This window comes from Rhinolophus sinicus, linkage group LG15, assembly GCF_036562045.2.
Source record: "Rhinolophus sinicus isolate RSC01 linkage group LG15, ASM3656204v1, whole genome shotgun sequence".
Taxonomy (NCBI): domain Eukaryota; kingdom Metazoa; phylum Chordata; class Mammalia; order Chiroptera; family Rhinolophidae; genus Rhinolophus; species Rhinolophus sinicus.
The window spans coordinates 36,655,408-36,677,306 of NC_133764.1; the positions used below are offsets into that span (position 1 = coordinate 36,655,408).

Here is a 21,899-nt window from a genome sequence, read left to right on the forward strand (position 1 = left end):
CTCTGTGTTCTACAACCCTCTAAGAGTGGGGTTTGCGGGGCTACCGGATGGCTCAGTTGGTTAGAGTGCGAGCTCTGAACAACAGGGTTGCCGGTTCGATGCCCACATGAGCCAGTGAGCTGTGCCCTCCACAACTAGACTGAAGGCAAAGAGCTGTTGCTGAGCTTCTGGAGGGGTGGCCGGATGACTCATTGGTTAGAGCATGGGCTCTCAACAACAAGGTTGTTTGTTCAATTCCCCCATGGGATGGTGGGATGCGCCCTCTGCAAGTAATGCAACTAAGGATTCAAAACAGCGACTGGACTTGGAGCTGAGCTGCACCCTCCACAACTAGATTGAATGACAACTACTTGAAGCTGATGGGCCCTGGAGAAACACACTGTTCCCCAATAAAATTTATAAAAAAAAAAGTGGGGCTCACTTGGAATTTAACAGATACACAACGCTCATCCCTGTGTGCACTCATCCCTCTGTGCAGTCCTCTACCAGGAAAGTTGATGAAAGTTGATGTGAGCGGATAAGCTACCTGCCACACCTTAATGCCAGTGTACACGGAGCATGAATTAGGAGGCTTTGGCTAGAAATAAATCATAAAGATTTATTCAAGGGTCTTAGGGTTTGCAAACCTGAAAAATGATTAGGCAATATCCAGAGTGTTCCAAAGAAGAAAAGTAAAGAGTACATTCTTGAGAAGAATCAGTGCTGCCTTCTTAGCTTCTGGATTGATCCAAGATGATGATCTTCCAGGTGTCCAGTGGTCTGGATAATGGATGCCAGGCGGTCTGGATCCATGAACATTGTTTCCTAAGTCCTTCAGGGGTAATTAGAGGGTTATCTATAGTGTGTGTGTGTGTGTGTGTGTTTCTATGCATAACTGTTAAGTTCAAAAATTTAAGTTCCTTGGCTAATTAAAGCAAGAGTAGAATCATTTCCTCATGCCTCACCAACTTGATTTTAGTAATTTAGCAGCTTGACTATAGTGACTCCATTTTATTTCTTCTCACCAGGGAGAGTGATACAGAGCAGTGAGTTATAGGCACTGGGTCATTTGTCATTATAACCAAGTGTCTGTGGAACATCTCCACTTGGCTGATTCATGGGCACTGGTGTCAGCTGAGTGACACCACCCAGTTGCCCGAGCCAGAAACTTGGAGGTCCTCCTTGACATGTCTTCTTTCCCTCCTTCCATCCTGATCCTTTCTGTCAAGCACCAGGTTCTGTGGGGGCCACTTTTCTGTGATCTCACTGCCATTCCTGGTACAGTGCTGTCCTTAGTGTCCCCCGCACTGCCAAGCAGCCTTCTAACAGCTTCCCTGTCCCCACTCTTGCCCTCTCCAGTTCTCTACTCAGCCACGATGGGTTTTCTGAAATGCAAATATGGTCCCACCTTGTTTAAAACCCTTCGATGAATACCCATTGTCCTAAAGATAAAAACTCGGACTCAACAAGATACGCAAAGCCATAGGACCTGCTACCTAATTCTAAACTCATCCCTGTCTGTCTTGAAGGCCAAGCTGTCCCCTGTGGGTCTCCCTGCATGACCTCCCCTGCCCCCATCCCCAGTGTGTGCCTGTGATCACCCATGTTATCTGTCAGGTGGCTGTTTAAACGCCAGCTGCTCCTGGTCTGTGCCCATCCTTGCAGTCCTCCAGCTCTTTGCACAAATGGGAACTTAAGTGTGTTGAGAGGACTGAATTCCGAGCTTCAATAAGGCTTCTAATGGGACACCCGGTGCTTTCTTCCTCAGTGAGGCACCGACCCAGGCAGAAGCTCGACCTTCTTCACAACAGCTCGGTGTGGAACATGCTCTTCTAGAAGGCAGCAGCAGTGATGTGGCTGAGAGCCTGGCGTTTTAGAATCGGCCCAAGCAGAACTCAAACCCAGGCTCTGCTACTTGCTGTGTCACTTTGGGCAGATTACTTAATCTCCCTGAGATTCAGTCCCTTCACTTGTGAAGTAGGGATGATAACCGTCCCCCTCCCCTTGCTGTGGTCCAGCCACCAGGCATGGAGCTTGTAGGCTGGAGAGTCCCAGCCCTGGCTAGTTTTACAGCAAATAAAGTGCTATGGAGCAAACATTTCTAAGAAATAAGTACAAACGGATGAGCCATGGCAAATTATAAGAATCCAGTCATTAAGAACACAGCAATTTAACGGGTCCAAGAAGAAGGCTGTAAACTGTTGGTAAATAAGTACAACCCCTCTGAAAGCTGTTCTGAGACAGAGATACAAACTAGGCCTGCTCAGCACCCATAGCACCGCCCTCTGCCTTCCTGCTTGTGCGGACATTTCCTCCCATGGAAGGTGATAGAACAGCTCGCAGAGAAGCTGCTTTAGAATTGTGATTTTATTAGCTGAGTCCATCTGTCGTGGGTCTGCAACCCTCCCACCGCTCTCCTTCTGGCACCTCTCTAGCCAGCCTTGGCCCAACACCCACATGTGGAAAAGTGCCTACCTGGGGTGGGGGCAGCCTGGCTGTGGTCCCTCATGGTTCCCCTGTGCTCTGTTATCTTCGTTCCCACCCAGCTGTGGCTTTGTGGCAGGTGAACAGCACAGACAGCCCCTGGGGAGCCTATTAGAAGAAGCCAGCGAGGCCAGTGTCCATGCCAAGTTAGTCACTCAGGCAGCTGGGAACGAGGCGGGGACTTTGTGCAAGCCCACCTGAGAGCATGAAGGGCTGGCTGGGTCCCAAGACCACATCAGATTGTGAGGTAAAGCCGGGCTGGCACGGCACCCTCCCTGCCCCTGCATCTCCCACCCCCTTGGCCAGGAGGCTAGAAGGCCCTTCAAAAGGTGTGGCCCGATCCCGTGTCCCCACTAAGGCGGAGACACCATGTTATCTCTGCTGGGCTCTCAGGCTGGAGGGCAGGAGGCTACTTGTGGGATCCCTCGAGAAGACTCCCTGCGTCAGAAGAGGCCCAGGCGAAAAGATCCCCAAACCATCTGCCGGCCGACGAGGGAAGGGGTCCACAGAGCCCAGGCAGACGCTCGGGTCTGAGCTGGACTTCTGCGGGGCGGGAGAACCAAAGCTGTGGCTGACAGTGTCTTGGGGCTGAGATGCCCTTGGCATTGTGCCTCCCCAGAGGCCATTGTACCTTGAGTCCCAGAGGCACGGGGGCACCTGCCTGCCTCAGCCATGGGCAGGTGCGCTTGGAAGGAATGCGCTTGCACCCTGTCCACAGGAAGAGTTGTGATCAGGCCCTGGGCATCGCAGCGTCTTCCCTGGGTACCCCCTTCCCAGAGCCGGCAGCCAGCGGGGCGGTGGGACTGAGCCAGGGTCTGAGGCTTCCGCTGAGGAGGCAGCAGGGCCCTTCAGGTTATGTCATGTTGTAGGAGGTTTTCTTCAGGGTCTCCAGGAAGAACTGTTCATCCTCCAAGAAGTCTCGTTCCTAAAAGGTAGGGCTGGGTGAGGAGTCATCTTTGGGGTCCCTCCTGTACCTGCTTTTGTGAACAGGGACACAGGCTCATGGGACTGAGGACCAGGTGGGCGCCTGGGTGGTAGCTGAGCCAGCCCTCACTTGGAGCCCTTCTCCACTTACTCCCTGGCTCTGGGAAGCAGCAGGGGGAACGGAAAGCGCACACGCACTGGAGTGAGAGACAAGGTCTCAGTCCTGGCAAGGCCACTTGTTAGCATATGACTTCATCTCTCTAAGCCTGTTGTAAACTGGAGATAATAACATTATCTGCCTTGTAAGGCTAGGGGAGGGGAAAGGCTTATAATGCACATAAAGTTTTCTGCATAGAGCCTGACACACTGGAAATGCTCCATAAGTGACAACTGCTATCATTATTATCACAGGGTTATTGTGAGTTTCAACTAAGATGATATATATATATGCAAATTGCTTTGCACAGAATCTGGCCTCCAGGGCAGGTATCAGAGATGCTGAGTAAAACAATCTGCACTATTTTTCTCCTCCAGGGGTAGGGGTGAGGGGCTCAGCCCTCCTCAGAGCCAGGATGTGCTCCTCTCTGCCTCTGCCCTGAGCTGCTTGTCACCAAAGTGACCACGAGGACTCCTAGGTCCAGGGGGAGCAGCAGCCTGGGCTCGGGCTGCCTCTGCTCAGGGATGCTTACCTTCTCAGCCATGTGTTTCAGCAGCACCAGCTTGGCGTGGAGGTAAGAGGGACCCAGGCTGGCTGGCGGCTGGCTGCATCCAGGATTGGCAGCATTGGCAGAACCAGGAGTCACAATGGCTGAAACGGCCAAGGAGGAAGTCAGGGACCAAAGCGTTGGTGAGAGAACAAGACAGCTGGCTACAGCCTGTCTCCCCGGGGCCTTCTCACCACTGCGGGTGGGTGCAAACAGGACCAACCTTATGGGCACATCCACCAGCTCTCAAAAGCCTTTGAAAATGCTCATGGAACCTTATCTGGCAAGTCCAATTCTAGGAATTTATTCAAGGGAAATAATTGGGCAATGGTGCCTAGAGGTATATACACAGATTTTTACTGAGGTGCTGTTTATCTTGGTGAAAAAAAAAATCACTCAGTAGAAAATCACGAAAAATATGAAACAGCCTCATAATGGGAAATTATGCTGATTAGAAATTATGGTTAAATATTTAATTACTGATATGAAAACATGTTCCATGTGTATATTTCCAAAAAAAAAATAAATCAATGTACAAAGCAACATACGATATGACCTTCCCCCCCTTTTTGCCTCCCCCCCACTCCGGTTCAAGCCGTTGTTTCTCAGTCTAGTTGTGTAGGACACAGCTCCCTGGCCCATGCTGGTATCATGAGCCTTGCGCTCCCTCCAACTGAGGCAGTTGGTTGCCAGTCGTTGGTCAGCAGCTCACAGCAGCTCTGGCTGGCTGGGGCCGCCACTCCTGGCAGCACACAGCAGCCCAGCTCCAGGGAGAGCCGTTGCTCACAATCTTAGTTGTAGAGGGCGCAGCTCACTGGCCCATGTGGGAATGGGACCAGCAACTTCGGAGTTAGGATCGGTGGTGCTCCAAACCACCTGCGCCACCCGGCTGGCCCTCAATTTTGTTTTTAAAAACATACAACAGTCTAGAATGCTATGCACCAAAATGTTAAGAGTGGCTCTGTATTAGACAGTGGGGTTGAGAGTGACATTTTAAAACATAGTTTTCCTCCATCTATTTTCAAATTTATTTTTCTTTAATTAACATGTATTACTTGTATAAAAAAGTAGTAACAAGATGATTTTAAAACCCAGTTGACCTCCTAACCAGAGAGGAGGGAGGCGTAGGCAGGATGCTCGTGGACTGCCCTACCCGGTGGCCAAAGTACCATCCTCTGGAGCCACTTACCACTCATGCCACTGGCCGCCAGGCCCGGGGCCCTGGTGAGCAGCCCCATGGGGCCGGTGGTCAGGTCCTGTCGGACACGATCCAGCTGCAGCCTCTGCTGGGCCATACTCAGATGCTCCTGTCCCCCGTCCCCAGAGAAAAGGACACGGCTGTGAGGGTGGGAGACTGGGGGTGGGGTGCAATCAGTGGGGGGAGCCGGAGCCGGGAGGGGCCTTACTTGGTGCAGGTGCCGCTCCTGCTGCCTCAGTCGCTCCTGCTGCTCCTGCACCAGCTGTAGCCGGGCCTGCTGCTCCGACTGCACCTGCCGGGCCTCACGTAATGCCCGCTCACCCTCCTCGTACTTCTCCGAGGCCACCTGCGGGGAGGCCACCTGGGTCAGCGGGGCTGGCTGGGGTCGGGGCACTGCGCGTGTGCCGGCCACGCCCCCTGCGCAGAACTCCCTGGCACCTGGCTTAGCCTGTCCACCTCTTCTGCCCGGAGTCTGACGCGCAGGGCGGCGGCGTTGATCCTCTCCTTCTCCAGCCGCAGCTCCTGCCGCTCCCGCTCCAGTGCCTCCCTCTCAGCCGCCAGCTGGTCCTCCTTGGCCCGAAGCTCGCTTGTCCGGATCTTTAGCTCTGCCTGCTCCTGGAGACAGCAAAGCCTGCGCTGCAATCTCCTCTTGGGAGTTAAACTGGGCTCTGTTCTGGGTTCGAGTTCCACTTGACTCTGACCCCAGGAGGCGGTGAGGCAAGGGGTTCCCAGGACCGTCAGAAGGGCCCTGTCACCCCCGGGGCTCACGTCTTCTGAACCCCCGTTTCCTCATCTCTAGAGTATCTAAATCATGGGGATGTGGTGAGGATCGAACGAGCAAATGTGCATGAAGCACCTCAGACAGTAAAAGAAGTTATTACTATATGATTATTTTAATTCTGGCACACCGTTGCTGTGCCCTCGGCTAGGCTGACCCATCCCGATGGAGGAGACGACAGTGAGGACGGGAAGGAAAGGGGCAGGGCTGGGGGCTCCGGAGCCCCACCTTGGCCAGGCTGATGAGGATGCCCTCGCGCTGGGTGTCCACCTGCAGTGCCCGCTCGGCTTCTCGCTCTGCCCGCTCCTTACTCAACTTCTGCTGCGCCGAGAACTCCGCCCATTCGGCCGCCAGGCGTCGCTGCTCCTCCCCACACTTGAGCATGACGGACTTCTGCTCCTCCAGCAAGGCACTCTGGGACAAGGGCACGAGGGCAAGGGGTGAGCATCCTGGGCATGATGGCAGGGACAGCACGGGAACACGGTGTGGCTGGGCTCACCTTGGCCCTCTCCAGCTCCTCCCGCTCCATGGCCATCTGCTGGGCCATGACCTTCCTCTGCTCCTCCAGCGCGCGCTGTGTGGACTCCACCTTGGACTGCTCAGCGCTCACCCGCCAGCGTTCCTGCGGCCAGGTCACGGCTGAGAGCCTGTCCCCAGTCAGGCCTGACTGCTTCCTGCCCAGCTGTGCAAAGCCACCCACGTCTCCAGCACTATGCCACAAACACCTCCTTTCCAGAGAGGTGCAAAATGAGCCCCCCCCCCCCCCCCCAGGACCACCAGGGCTCTGCAGCTGGGATTACCTGCCCCAAGGCTAGCCGCTCTGGAGGCAGCAGCATCGTTGCTCCCAGATGACCAACCACAGCACTCAGCCTGCCTGTCTCCCATCAACCCAGCAGGCAAAGCCACAGGGTGGGCCTGACGCTGAGTATGCCAAGGGGATGTGGGGCACACACAGCATGAGGTTAGCAGCTTACCTGTGCCTAGCCCAAGGTGGGGGGCTTAGTAAAGTTACCAAATGAAGACTGAATAAATATGGTTCACAATATGGAAACAGCTATACCCACATATTGACATGCCCACAGGGTATATATGATGCCACCAGTAGCTAGCTCTGGCTAATGGGTAGTTTTAATTTTCTTCTTAATTGTTCCCTGTTTTAAAATTTTTTTCAGTGAGATGTATCATGTTATAAGCTAGTACAAAAGGAAAAAAAGGTATCATTTTTTAAAGAACTAAGCTTCCTCTTATATATGAAAGTTATGTCAGGAATTCAAAATGTACCTGTTACAGATTAGGAGGCGAGAGCATTCCTCCCCGTGTTAGATTTAAGTTACAAGGAGGAAAGTGGGAAGTGCAGCTGATGGGCAGAGAGGAGCTCAGCTGCGGGGGGCGAGGGCACTTCTGGACGTAGGGAAGGTGGAAGCAGAGGCAGAAAGGGGCAGGAAACTCTTCAGAGGCAAGTCCTGAGGCCCAGGAGGCGAGGTCATAGTATCGCTGACCTTCCCTGGGGTGCTCTGGGGGAGACAGGCCCCACCTGCTCCAGCAGCCGGCTCTGTTCGTTCAGGCGGGCCTCCATCTTCCCGATGACCTCCTGGAGTCGGCTCCGCTCTTCCTCCGTGTCCCGCTGCTGCCGGCCCAGCCTCTCCTGCAGTGCTGGGGGCAGTCCACAGGGCGCTCACTGCCTGCCCACCGTCCCCCTGAGGTGGCAGGGAGAAGGGACACAGCCCACACGGTACCTCGGAGCTGCTTGTCCTGCTGCCGGATCCCCAGCTCCCGCTCCTGGGCGGTGGTGAGGTGCGAGGCCTCCACGCGCGACGACAGCTCATTCAGGCTGCTGGAGAACTTCTCCATCTGCTCGATGACGCCATTCAGGGACCTGCGGGAGGACTGGGTCACCCCGGCCTGGGGACGGCAGCACGATCCCCTCGAGGTAGACAGGGCCGGGACCTCCAACGTACCGCGTGTGGGAGGTGGCGCTGGTGACTGCGTCAATTTCCCGGTCCTTCAGCAGCTTTAGCCGTTGCAGCTGCTCCTCGTGGTCCTTGCGCATCTCCAAGATGGACGCCCTGAGGGACGGTGGGGAGGGCGGGCTGTGGGCAGCTTCTCCAGGAGGGGGCGGGCCTCTGGCGACCAGTGCTCCCCAGGGCCTCCCCTCCCTCTGGCACAGCCTCAGTTTCCCTGGCTCCTCGGCCTTATCTGTCTTGGTGCCTTAATGCCACCCAGTCTCTAAGGGGGAGATTCCTTCCGTTATCCAGCAAAGGGCACTTTACCCAGAGGAAAAGATAGGCGGGTTGACGACCTTCCGAGTCTGGAATCAGTAGTGTTAAAAGGCCCACTCTGCCCTCATGGGCCAACTTCCTTATGGATCTTTCCTTAGTTTTGCTCTAACACAGAAAGGCAACCAGACCAACAACCCAGGCACACAGTGCGAATCGCTTCCAGGGTTGATCTGGGCACTAGACTGGAGGTCCAGCAGGTGAATGCTTTCACCTGTGCTGGGTTAGCCTGCAGTTGCTTGGGGCTGCCCGGCCCTGCCCAAACAGCCAGTGACCCCTCAGGCCCTGTAGGTACTCCCTCCGCTTCTGTAGGAGCAGGAGCTCCCCCTCCCCCACACTCACGGGGGCAGTGGGGCAGTGTGCATGGGCCTGGGTCCTCATAGGAAGCGAAGGGGTTAAGCCTCGGTTCAAAGGCTGCTGAGTCAGGGCTTGGGATCTCATGGCAGTCAGGCTGCTCTGGCCACCCCTGCTGCCAGCTCCCCTGCCCGCCTGCCCCTGGGCTGCACCCTTACCGCTGCAGCTCCCGGAGCCGCTCCATCTCCTGGTCCTTCTCCTGCGCGGTGGCCGCCAAGCGCCGCTGGTGCTGGGCTGTGAGCTCGGCCCGGGCGCGCTCAGCTTCCTGGCAGTGCGACAAGTACTGGCTGGACAGCTCCTCGTTCTCTCTCCGCAGCCGCTCTTCCCGTTGCTGGTACGATGTTTCTAGCACCTTGATGCGGCTCCTGCCAACAGAACACCCAGCTGTGGGGCTCGGAAGGCAAGGGTGGCCACCTGAAAGGCCTGTCTGCACTCATTGGCTGGGGCAGGCCACGAGTCTGTCTGTGGCCCCTGGGCTCCCTGAGAGGAGGGGGTACCTGTGAGCATTCTCGATGAGCTCCAGGTCGGCCTGGTGTCGCTGCTGCAAACTTTCCAGCAGCAGCTTGTGCTGGGTCCGCTCCAGCTCCAGCTTCCGCACCTGGGAGAAGGCAAGAGGGACAGCATGGAGGGTGGGGAGGCGGGTCCTTTGGGCCCCTTGGGGAAGCCTTCCAGTCCTCACAGTGACACCCTCCCACTGCAACCTGCCCCCAGTCAGCTGCCCCGCTGCCCCTCACCTGGGCCTCCAAGTCTGCCAGCCGGGCCTGACTCTGCAGAAGCTCAGCCTGGAGCTCGGCAGTGCCACTTTGAAGCTGTATCTGAGCAGCCAGCAGCTGCTTCTGGTATTCTGTGCCCGGTGGTAGGCTCTGCGCCAGGGACTCTGGGAGCAGGGACTGTGAGGGGAGGGGGAGATGGTCCAGGTTGGGTAGGGGACAGGGCTGCAGCTGAACTCAGCTACCTCTGGCCCTCTGCTCGCTGGACCTCTTCGGCCTTGCACCTGATCTGGGGCTTAGACGGAGACAAGGACATGACACCAAGAGGCCAAGGAGGAGGCCTTGGAGAGTCACGCGGTCACTGCAGCTCCCTTGTCAGGTGTGGTTAGGAGAACCTTCCTCCCTCACAACAACAACCATCTTCCCCAGCAGGGGTTCCAGACTCCTAGACAGAGGGCTGAGTCCCAGCGGTCTCAGCTACAATGAACGCTTATGACACTGGCCCTTCTGTCAGGCCTGAAGTCCCTGATAGCTACTCTGCCTCCTGTAGGCTGCACACCACCTGCCATCTCCAAAGGTGCTTCTGGGTTACCGGGAATATGCTTCTGTGAGGCTGGGTCTCCTCAGGCCCAGGGGAAACACACCTGGGAAACAGGTGGAGGTGCAAGGATGGAGGCGGCTTTCCAGACGGAACAACAGGATACCTGCAGCCCTGCTTTGTGACTGGGGCATTCCCGGCCGCCCCTGCCTGGGTGCCACCTCTAATTCCCTATTGTACTAGCAAATTAGCACCCAGTTGTGCCCGGGAGTGGCAAGGCTAAAAGTTGAGGAAAGTGCTGGTGGAGAGAGCTGTGGTATCACAACACATTCTTCCCGGCAGTCTGTCAGGTCAAACTGCTGCTGTTGCCTCAGAGCACGGGAGAACTGTTTCGTGGGCCTGAGACCTATACCTGGTTGTCCACCCTCCCTACCTGGACAGGCACAGGAAGCCCTGTGGGTTTCTGGGAGCTCAGGAAACACTTCACAGGCTCTGAAAAAGCAACAGCAGAGAACTGAGTAGGAGGGAAGCCCACCGAGTCCCCAGTCTCGTGTGTGTTCCAGCTTCACTCATTTTTGGGGGGAGCCCAAAGGAAGCTCGAAGTGCCTCTTTCTTACCCAGAGTTAAACCCCAGATAAAGCGGAAAACAAACCAGTGCCAGAGAAGACTCCAGGGGCTGTGTCTTTCTTTGCGTCACCTGCATGGAGGGCCAAGGTGGCCTGATTCGAAGTCACAGGGAACCTGAGGACACAGGGATGGGGAGTGGCATGAGCAGTAAAGGTTCAAATGATGAACCAGAAAGCCTCTGGCGGCTGGCAGTTCACTAAAGTGAAGTCTTGGGTGGGTGGGTGGGTAAAGAAGACAGGGATCCGGCTTCAAGAAGCTCGGTAATCAGTGGGCCTGATACAAGGTATCGCGCAGCACATACCAATGCACAGCCGTCCATCACCTCTAAGGAAGGAGGCCTAAGCCGGCTCCCAGCCGGTTTCTCATCACACTCAGCCCCGCCTGTGGACATACCCTGAGGTGGCAGGCCTGGCAGGTGGCTTTTGTGCTGCTGTTCCTGAGGTCCCTCCAGCAGCTGCTTGTTCGAGCCCTTGAATGCTGGCAACAGGTAGGCTGAGGAAGTAATCGTTAAAGTGAAGGGGACAGAGGTCCAGGTTAGGATGGACAAAGACAAGACGAGGCCCCTGCAGAAAGCTAGGTGGCAGTTCCTCTTCCTGCCTCCCCTGGGCTGTCCTGTTCCCATGATCCTGTCTTGGGAATTCTCCTCCCAAGTCTGAGCCCCTGGCCTTCCAGATCCCCCTCCCCACCCCAGGGCCCACCATGGCACAGTGAATGGGCACTGACCATCTGACAGCAGTCCAAGGAGGGACAATGGACATGTTATAGGGACCAGAGTTAAGTTCAAGTTCAAGGCCTTCAGTCTGAGGCTCTGCTCACTTTCCTGCCAGGTCCAGCTGCCCTTTGGGTTCCTCTCTGGTCCCGTGTGTTGTCCCCTCTCTCTTCTTGGCTCTGGGGGTCAGTGAGGAAGCTTTCCCTTGGTTTCAGGTCCAGTTCAAAGCCACCTCCTCACTCACACCAACCCCAGGGCTGGGTGATGTCCCCAGCCTGTCACTTTACCTCCCCTTCGCTCTGGCTGCGTAGTACCTGGCCACTTCCTCTGGACGGTCCTGGCCTTGCCCAGCCCCTTTTGCCTTCCTGCCCTCAGGGGTTAATCACTGTCCTGCTCCACAGGATCGCCATTCTGTCACTTGTCCCAGGAGTCACCTCCTGGCCACTATGTCTTCTTTAATACCCCCGAAAAGCAGACAGATCTCCACCTACACATGCATCATTTACTTCAGCTCAGGCTGGAAGATATACTGATAATTCGGACCCTGGCTTTTTCCCCAGCCCAAGGGCACTGTGGGCAGAGCCCCTGCTCAGCGATGGCTGCATGTTTGCCACATGGGGGCATCCTCTGTCTCCTGCCTGAAGAAGTCAGCACCTGTCCCCACAGCAGTTGGGGTGTGAGTGTCAACAGCCCCTCCCCCCAACCCCCTCATGCCGGCTCCTGGGCAAAGGTGAGAGCCAGATGCTCTCTCCGCAGCGCCCAGGGGGCGAGCACAGGTAAGAGGTGATGCTCTGCCAGAGCTCCCTGCACCCTGCCCGGTCCTCCCTCCACTAGAGACGGCAACCCAAGCCCGTACCTGCTGGAAAGGGGTCGGCCCACTGCCCCCACCAAGTTCTGGGCCTTAGAGGTTGCAGTGTGCTCCTCTCTGCTTCGACCTTGGGACTTCTTCTGAGACAAGGTATGGCTCAGCCAATCCTCCTGCTTGTCCTCCTCAGAGGCTCCCGGCTGGGAAGGCTGGCTGGCTCCGGCAGGGTAGTCTGCACCCTGGGGTCCTGGCTTTGCCCCCAAGGAGGAGGAGGGGAGCCCAGCCGGGGCAGAGTGCCGGCTCGCAGGACGGGGTGCCAAGGGTGTGGAGAGCGCGGAGCCTCCCCTCCGAGGCTCTCTGGTGGGAGAGGGAGGCAGCAGGTCCAAGTCGTCGTCCTTGAGGCCCAACCAGTCAGCTCCTCCCTTCCTGGGCTGGGTGGGGCTGGACACCGCTGGGATGCTCGGCTTGGGGCCCGGTTCTCCCTTGAGGTCGGTGCCACCTTCTGCTAAGAACCTACTTCAAGACAGAGAGGAGGGAGGCTAAGGCAAGGCAAGCAGCCCATCCCAAGAGGCCCCGACCAGCCTTTCTCTCCGCTGCTGGGGGCTGATTGCAAGGCCCACACAAGAAGTCCCGCGAACACGGCACCTGCACCAGTTCAGGTGGCAGAGCAGGGGCAGCTGAGCGTGTTTGTGAAACACCGTGAGACACAGACATCTTGAATTCCATCACATGAACCAGGGACAAGGACACCCACAGTGAACGGGACCAACTGATGACCATGGGCACACATGTCTAGAGAAAAACCAGCGGGATCAAGAGGCATTTTGCTATCTGTTCATTTATTTGGTTGTTGCCTGTATGTTTTATTGTCCAGTAGCAGCAGATTCCAAGGTTTAAATATACTGGGATTGGTAAAAAATGTCGATGCGTACATAGGGTCATTTAGAGAAAGAGGCTGATAAAGCCAGCGTGGCATAATGTTAACACCTGCTGAGACTAGGCGAAGGGTAGGAGGGAGTGTCTTCAAACAGTCCTTACAACTTCTCTGTCAGTTTGAAATAATTTCAAACTGTAAAGTTTAAAATATATACTGGGAGGATTATTCCAAATACAGAAAATTCTATCAACTAACTTAATGTTTTGTTGGAAACGGGGACCGGACCACTGTCAGGATCTGCATGGTAGACCCCAGGAGAGGGTTTCTGGGGAGCAGGGTCTGAGAAACCACCACAGGCTAGCGGCCTTGCTACCCCCAGGACGGGATGTACCTCAGGGAGAGCCCCTGACAGCCGTTCACGGCTTTAAGGGGCTTCCGGAGGAGTCGGGCCCACCTTCTCCTTTTCCTTCAGGGGAGGCCGGGAGCAGAACCCGGGCCCAGGCTCCTGCTGGGGGCTGTCGCTACCACTCGGCCTGTACTGGTGGGACAGGGCAACCTCCCTTTTCCTTCAGCTCCCGCAGAGCTGAGAGCCTTGCACAGCATGGCCTCCCAAACAAGACTGTCAGTGGGACAGGGCGAGGCTGCCATTTTCCCAGTGGGCAGCCTGTCTCCCAGACCAGGCTCCCTGCAGGCCCCGCTTACCTGACTGACTGCCGGCGGGACTGCCGGCTCTCGGAGGAGCCCACGGTGGGCTGATACGCCCCAAAGATGAAGTTCTCGTCGCTCCAATTATCTTCTTTGTCTGTGAATTAAGGAGCCTGTGATCTCGGGCAGGGGAGTCAAACTGTTGGGGCTGCAGAACTCTGTTTTAAAAAGGCTAAACTTGCAATTTGACATGTAACTGCTTTGGAGGAAGCAGAGGTGAGGGGCTGGGCGTCAGCTCCACTCAGCAGAGCATTGGGGAGTTGCTAAAAATGCACTAGTGGGGCCCCGCCAGACGTGCCCAAAGCACCAGGAGAGAAGGAAAACACCCGTGCATTCATGAAGGGAATTCTCCCTCAACTTTCTAAAATCTTCAGTTTGATGCCTGACTTCCAAGCCCTCGCAAAGAGGTTCCCAAAGAGCTGGGTGAATGCAACATCATTAGTCTCTGCCCGGGTCAATGAGGAACCAAGTCAGTGGCATCAGCTGTCTGTTCCTGGTCTGACACAGTGACGTGGCCACAGGCAAAGAAGTAAGCGCTACTCAGGGTACACCACCCTCAAAACTGTAGGGTCCCAGAAGTGTGCCTGGGGGGCCTGTGGTACCTTCAAAGGAAAACTTCCTGTACTGATGCCCAAGGCTGCCGGGAGAGGCAGATGGCTTCTTGGTGGGAAGGGCGTCCCCTGTAGAAAGTAAACAGAAGGCAAGGTCACAGGTCTTTCCTGGCCACGGTTCTTCTGCCCCACCATGACTGGGGCCATGGGAGGATGTGCACTTCTTCCCGGGGGGGAGGGGCTGAGCGCGTGTGACCATGGACACAGCCAAGGGACGGGTCTACACCACCCCAGTTCTCACACAGGCTTCTGGCAGGGAAATGTGGTCTGGAAGCTACCTCCTGTCCCCTAGTCACAAGTCATTCTAAATAGGGAGCAGGTTTGGGAGAAGCACAGGATACCATCAAATTCTCCAATTTAACCCAAACCACCTAGCCAGGAGCTGCCATGTTGGACTTAGAGGGACTGGAACAGTCCTAGGAAGGGAGGAAGCTCAACTTGTCCCCCTACCCCCACCATAAACACTCACATACACAGTCAGCTCCTGGCCTCTCCATCCCAGGCAGAGAAAACCCACAGCACAGGAAAGCTTCCTTCTAAACATCTCCCACATCCCCAAAGCCTCCCTAGATCTGAGGAGCAATGTCCCACTCACCTTTCTCACTGGCTGTGAACATGCCAGCAGGTTTGGGATTGCTAGGCAGCTCTTCTTTCCCAGAACCCTTTGCAGCACTTTGGCTAGAAGCTAGATGAGACTTCCTCAGACCTAAGAGATCGGCATCCATGTCGTTCAGATCCTGGAAAAGTGGGAAGGAGGGAGGAATTCCCACAGGTGCTCAGCTGGTGTTTGCTAAGTGCCCTCACGCTCCCAGCAGCCTGGTGGTGACGTTGCCTCCACTTGCCGTGGCAGACAAATGGGGACATGGGTTGGGGAACTGACCAGACAGGGTTAAAGAACAGAGACAGAGGCAGAGCCAAAGCACAAAGTTTCCACATGTCCAATCTCAGACCAGCCCACTGGTCTCGGACCGGGACTGCCTGGCAGCTGCTGCCTCAATACTAGAATGAAAGGGGGCTGGCACCTGCCTTCAGCAGCTTCTCACAAAGGCTCAGCCAATGTTGAAGGTCTGTTTGCAGAGGGAACGAAACAGCACGACCCTGGCATTTATGGGACGGCTGCTGGGCAGTGAGAAGGGACTTGACACTGTCCAGTTAAAGAAAATTCTGGATTCCTTAGCCTGCCTGGGTCAGGGGGAGGGAAGTGCAGCTAGAGGCAGAAGTGTGATGAGATGTCCCAGTCAGCGAACATTCTACGATGACGTTAAAAACCAGCATGAGCCAAGCCAGGAGGTGAAGGTGGTCAGGGGTTCCGGGTCACCCCAAGCCCTTAGTACGGACTTATTAAACGATGATTTGATAAGGGATGACGACTTCATCTGAGGTGGGAGGGTGGCACCCGAGGGGCAGAATTGTGAGGAAATAAAGGAAAATGAGAAATCTATTCAGAAAAGAAGATGAGACGGGAAAGAAAACGGATCCAAAGGTAAGCAGAGTGGGGTGGGGGCCTAGCTCATGGTTCTGGAATGAGAGACGCAAAGCCACCACCAAAACTGATTCAGAAGACTCGAGGGTCACACCCAGGTCCCAGCTGGTTTGTCTTGGGAAAGAGTGGTTTCAAGCGGAAGTTCAAGAAGTTGAAAATGGAGCCAAGAAAGGAACAGACCCCATTCCTTAGGGCCTCACAGGGCTTAGCCTTGGCCCGGGACTGAGGCAATATGGGTTACTCAGAGGGCCATGGGGCCGAGGTCGGGCAGGAGGGTGTTGCTGGACAGAAGGGGAGGGAGACTTGAGGTTTTAGAATCCGGCCAGGCCACCTGAGCACAGAGAGATTCTTCTCTTATAAAGTCTTCAGAATTTATGTCTTAAAATTCCATCTGATGAGAGGACAGCTATACAGAAGGGGACAGCTGTACAGAAGGTTGTGGAGAGAAATATGGAGAAAGGTTAAGAATAAGCTTTAGAGGACAGTCTCTCCTTTCTTCCCCCAGGTGGTGGTAGGGTGGAGGGATGTGGCCAGGTGACTCATCAGGTGGGAGCCGACCCCACTTCAACAGAGGCCTATGGCACGATGTGTCTGTGGGTGGGTGAATCACTATAAACCAGGAAAAGTAACTCACATCCACAGGGACAGAGGGCAATAGCTCACGCATGAGCTCCATTCCTGCACTAGGAAGGGCTCAAAACACAAAGCGTAAAGGAGGAAATCAGAGGGAGAGTGAAGGCTTGGCTCGAACCACCCCTGGCTCCCAGAACTGTACAAGCTGTTTCATCACCTTCATGGTTTGAAGCAAAGCCTGTGGGTCCGCTTCTGAGACGTCTGAAACCTAAGTTCACAGGAGGGTAGGGACAAGTGTCAGTGGGTGGCGGCCCTTCAGAGCTCTGGGTTCTCGCCCTTGTGGCCTGGCTTCTGTCAGGGCAGGAGCAGAGCTCGGCCGATGGGGCATAAATGGGAGCGTCCTGCTCTTACTTGGGGCTCGGGTGTTGTCTGAGGTCAAAACTGCCCAGCGGGGGAGACCCAGAAAGTGCTACCGCTTTCTCTTCCTCCCAACCGGAAAGACCACTTCCAGCACAGGACTCAAACTAGGCCCCTTCCCATCCACGTGACTGGACAGCTGTGGAGGTAGAAGGTGGCAACATCCAGGACTCCAGCAGCTGCGGGGAGCTCTACTTTCAGGTCATGTCACCGGCAGGAAGGGAAAGGATGGTGCTTGGGGTGCTTGGCAGCCCCTGGGTACTGTTCTGCTGTGAGAACAAACTGGTTTTGCAAGGACTTCTAAACCTTTCTGTGGGTAGCCCGTTGGTCACAGCACCCATCTCCCTGTTTCCAGAGATAAGTAGAGAGGGTGGGGAGTAGGGGATGGGCCAGGCTCACCTCAGCATCAGCTCCTGCCAGGCCTGCCATAGTGCTGAAGGCGTCATCTTCCAGGAGGGACCTGCAAAGGGGTGGGAGGCAGGAGGAACTGGCACACACCCGCATCCCCCGGGCACTAGGTGATTCCAAGAAAAGAAGACTGGCTTAGAGAGTCCAAGTGAATGTGGAGAGGCTCTTTTCTGGGAGAACAGAGTTGCTAAAAGGAATGTCACGAGCCACCTAATGCAGTGATTTTTAACTTTTCTTAAAGCAGTAGAGCCTCTTTAAAAACAAACTGTTAATAACAACAGGTAAGAGAGAAAAACAGAACTGCTGTAGCTAACATGAAGGTGAGGTGGAAAACTGACAAAGCTCCTCCCTATTGCTCAACTGTCAGGAGAACCTTAGAAGAAGACACATAATCTGAAAATCACCAATCTGGGCCAATCCTCTTATTCTGAGGATAAGGCAATTGAGGCTCAGAGAGGTTCAGGAATTGCCCACGGTCACACAGTAAGTAACAGATGTAGACACCAGAAGCCAGGACTTCTGACCTTGGGTTCTGGTCTCTATCCACGCCCCCAGGCTCCTTCACTGACCAGGAGCTGAAGGAACAAGGAAGAAACCACTAACATCCAAAGTGGGGCACACAGTAAGTGGAAAATGGGGGTGGAGAGGCAGAGACCATTTGGACTGGACTGGGTCATGGATACCCACCCAAACCCATGCTTACTTTGCTCCAGCTCTTGCAGAAGGGAGCGTCTGGGCTACACCTGTATTATCTCTAGCACGTGAAGCTAGTTTAACAGGCTTCTCAGGTAGTGTTGCTGGAAAAAAAGAAACCAGAATAGATGTCATCCAGCTACAGAGAACTGGAGTGAAGATGCAAGGTCCCCACCAAGCTATCCCCCACCTTCCTATGGAAAGAAGGGGTGACGTTATCCTTTGAAAAACCTGAATGTGTGAACCATCCAAATATCCATCAACTAATGAATGGGTAAACAAAATGTAGTCTATCCACGCAATGGAATATTGTCCAGCCATAGAGAAGAATGAAGAAAAGAACCTTGAAAACATTATGGTAAATGAAAGACGCTAGATACAAAAGCCACATACTATATGATTCCATTTTATATAACATGTCCAGAATAGGCAAATCCATAGAAAAAGTAGAAAAGTGGCTGCCTAGGGTTGAAGGGAGGGGAGAATGGAGGGGTGACTGCTAATGGGTATGGAGTGTCTTTATGGGGTGATGAAAATGTTCTGGAACTGTGCTGATTGTACAACTTTGTGACTATACTAAAAGTCACTAAATTGTACACTTTAAAAGAGTAAATTTTATAGAGTATATTTAAAGAGTATATTTGAATTATATCTCAATTAAAGAAAAAAGAACAAGCCTAAATCAGGTGATTCTGGGGCAGGGCCACTTACTCTCATCCCCCAGGAGGTCATCAAGGACATCATCAAAGGCGTCTGCAACAGAAAGGGTGGCATCATGACTTCAGGAAGAAAGACTGGGCCTTACAGCCTCACCTCTTGAGACCTCACCCCAGAACCTGAGCTCTCAGAGGTAGGCTTAGCTCTCTCTTCACTGGCCACGAGATGTTTTCTAACTTTCTTTCTTTTTTTTTTTTAACAGGACTTTATTGGGGAACAATGGTCAAATTGTTGTCCTTTCAATCTTAGTTGTGGAGGATTCTGTTCAGCTTCAAGTTGTTGTTCTTTCAGTCTTAGTTGTGGAGGGCGCAGCTCAGCTCCAGGTCCAGTTGCCATTGCTAGTTGCAGGGGGCACAGCCCACCATCCCTTGCGGGAGTCAAACCGGCAACCTTGTGGTTGAGAGGACGTGCTCCAACCAACTGAGCCATCTGGGAGGCAGCTCAGCTCAAGGTGCCGTGTTCAATTTTAGGTGCAGGGGGCGCTGCCCACCATCCCTTGGGGGAATCGAGGAATTCAACTGGCAACCTTGTGGTTGAGAGCCCACTGGCCCATGTGGGAATCGAACCGGCAGCCTTCGGAGTTAGGAGCACGGAGCTCTAACCGCCTGAGCCACCGGGCCGGCCCCGTTTTCTAACTTTCTAGTAACAAGTCACAACACCTTATTGAAAGACCTTAGCGTAGAAATTGAAAATAACTTTCTCAAAGGATGATGGTGAAGATTTTCAGGAGAACCTAAGTTCTATGTGACACACTGGCCATTGAGCCCGTGTTCCAGACTCTGAACAAAGCCCAGTGTGCTTCTTCGGGAAAAGTGTCCAAGGTTTCTAGGCACATACAAGCTTCTTTCATACTAATAGTCTCCTTGTACCCTTCCATCTGAGACCCCCAGAACTGGTCTGGAGGCACTCTTCCTCGGCCATTTTCTGATGGAGCATGTGGGGAAACCCAAGTGCGAGTACTGAATTAGTTCTCACATCTGCTAACGAGCCTTCACACTCTTGATCTCCATCCAGGTACTTCTGTATACAGAGCCCAAAGAGCAGGATTTTTTCCCAAGTCCATCCCTTGCTCTGTATTACTCTGAGGGCCAATCAGGCAGCATAAGGAGTCCCCTAGATAGACCAGAGCTCCCTATGGAATTATGGGGGCTCCAGCAAGACACATTCAGACACCCATAAGTCTGAGTTATTTTTAGACCCAATGTGTGGTAAATATTTTTGGCTTAAGGATGATGTTCCATCTCTTCACTCACCTTTCAATCCTTTCTTGACTTTTGGTGCCTAAAATGGGAAAAACAAATCACTTTAACAAAATCAAACAATGAACATGTGTTGAAACCGAGAACGCAGAATGGATTGCTTTGCCTTTTGCCAAGTCACCAGGGGAAAAAGGAACACCAATGGCATTTAGAGACAAGAGGCCCTTTGTACTTTCCTAGAGTTTCTGAGAATAGACTCACTCAAGAGCATGAAAACAGTGCTCACTAACTAGCAATGGATGCTACTGTGGGTGCACCCGCCACGGGCACAAGTCTCTTTTTTTCTGATTTCCAGATGCCACACGCAAACCCTCCCAGACATGATGTAATGAGACTGAATGTTTTCCTCTATTTCATGTCCTCGAATCCTCAATACCAGGGACAGATTTAAAAATGATTCCAGCTGGACATTCAGAGGCTCAGAAGAAATGCTTGCTCATTGCTTAATAAGAAGTTTGATATCAATGCTACGTCCCATTATTCTTCTCCAGGGACCACATCTAGGTCCTTGTCACCCAGCCCCCTCAGCACTCCATGCAGTCAAGACACCGGGGGTGGGGACGGATTCACAGTTCCATACGTCTTACTATGCATTCTGCCTACCATCTCCAGGCTCTCGAGGCTGCTTGCAGCTCCTGCACAGTGCTGTCCAACTCATTTGAATTCTGCACGCATCACGCCCATGCTCCCTAATGAAGAAAATTAAAGTGGATGCTTGAGTCCATGGCCTGTCAAGGCTTCTCTCACTTTACCCATTCAAGAGGTCAAAACTTAATTCCATAAATTAAAAATTCCTCATAGAGGGAGCAATTCACATGAGAAGCAAAGTGTTCTGGGTAACTTGAGCTTTCCCAGGTCTGGAGATTACCCGCATAAAGTTCATTGCTCCTCATCCCCTACCCTGAAACAGGACGCCAGAGATGACAGGCCCCCACCTCAGAAAGGAGGTGGTGCCTGGCCCTATGGCCAATACACCTTCCCAGGCAACACCCATGACTACTTTCTAGGCAGCATTTGGCACAAACAGCTGATGTGAGTGCCTGTTATTCCTTGACAGTGTTTTCACCAACAATGGAAATTTTCCCCTTCACACTAACTAAATCCGACTCACCCCATTTACAGAGAACTGTTTTCCCCAGAATTATCACTCTCCCTGCCCCTCCTCAATGTTATTGGTACCAACCTCTGGCACGCCTTGGAAGGAAGGAGTCGGAAGGGGCCATCTCTATTTTCTGGTGATGGCCTGTCCTGTTATTAGACTGCAGAGTTTATCTGGGGGTTACATACAGGGGCCACTCGGAATGTTTGTTTCTCTTTCTCTGCAACGGCAACTTGCACGACCTAAAAGTGTAAACACGATTTGTCTCATATTTCATCCAGGAACTTCCAGTCATCTCCTATCGATCGCGTCCCAGCCTCCCAGACCGCGAGAATTTCTGAGAAGTATGCAAAGGCCACAAGGCCACAAGAACCACCACGTCGTCGCATCTACCCAGCCAACTCCGTGCCAGTTATTTTAAAATCCCGAGCCCGCCCCTTAGCAAGAGCCCTCCCCTTAGCAAGGACCCTCCCGGAGGCACCCCTCGGTCCTGAGACTCCGCGCCCCTCCAAGCGTCATCCCCTGCACGCGCCCAGCCCATCCAGACGCCGAGAGCAGCCTACGATCCTCCTAGCCCCTGAAATTCCCTGGGTTACGAGCTATTCCCTTCCGGAGAGCAGTAGCTGGGACCTGTCCGAGCCATAGCCGTTGTTCCGGGTTCCTCCAGAGCCCAACTCGGTCAGACCTCCCGCTTCGGATTCTCGAGGACGCCAATCTCTCAGTCGCCCGGCCTCCGACAAGGCGAGGCGCGAGGCATCCTGGGAGTTGTAGTCCGAGGCCCCCTCACCGGCCGGAGCCAAGCGAACAGGGGACGCCAAGATTACCTACATTTCCCAGGGTGCCACGCCGCGGCCGTTAGTCCGGGTCGGTCATCTGTTCGTGGCTCCTCCCGTTGCTAGGAGCTGCCTCAACGCCTTTGGGAAGAGGACTCCCGGCTCCGAGGCCAGCGGACTTCTTCCTCCTGCCATTCA

General features: G+C 54.1%; 1 protein-coding gene across 10 annotated transcripts; it reads right to left on the minus strand.

Annotated features, from left to right (window-relative positions):
- Window positions 1-578: 578 nt before the first annotated feature.
- FBF1 (Fas binding factor 1) lies at window positions 579-21,678 on the minus strand. 10 transcript variants are annotated; one of them, XR_012492297.1, is made up of 31 exons: window positions 21,559-21,678; window positions 21,013-21,170; window positions 20,433-20,518; window positions 19,824-19,851; window positions 18,565-18,606; window positions 17,864-17,957; window positions 17,685-17,735; window positions 17,152-17,212; window positions 16,553-16,603; window positions 14,875-15,016; window positions 14,271-14,348; window positions 13,666-13,765; window positions 12,138-12,602; window positions 11,389-11,460; window positions 10,966-11,064; window positions 10,598-10,686; window positions 10,379-10,437; window positions 9,432-9,587; window positions 9,195-9,295; window positions 8,856-9,062; window positions 8,026-8,133; window positions 7,804-7,943; window positions 7,602-7,720; window positions 6,567-6,689; window positions 6,296-6,481; window positions 5,728-5,904; window positions 5,498-5,635; window positions 5,281-5,398; window positions 4,077-4,195; window positions 3,095-3,388; window positions 579-3,006 (listed from the first exon to the last, which is right to left on the minus strand). XR_012492297.1 is itself a non-coding variant. In XM_074320363.1 (30 exons), the coding sequence occupies exons 3-30, from the start codon at window positions 20,433-20,435 to the stop codon at window positions 3,317-3,319; spliced, it is 3,195 nt and encodes a 1,064-aa protein (XP_074176464.1). In that variant the 5' UTR covers window positions 20,436-20,518; window positions 21,013-21,170; window positions 21,559-21,678; the 3' UTR covers window positions 579-3,316. The 10 variants fall into 10 exon arrangements, 9 of the variants coding, with proteins under 9 accessions (XP_074176464.1, XP_074176463.1, XP_019601111.2 ...); XM_074320363.1 differs by having other exon boundaries at window positions 579-3,388; window positions 12,138-12,599; XM_074320362.1 differs by having other exon boundaries at window positions 579-3,388.
- Window positions 21,679-21,899: the final 221 nt, after the last annotated feature.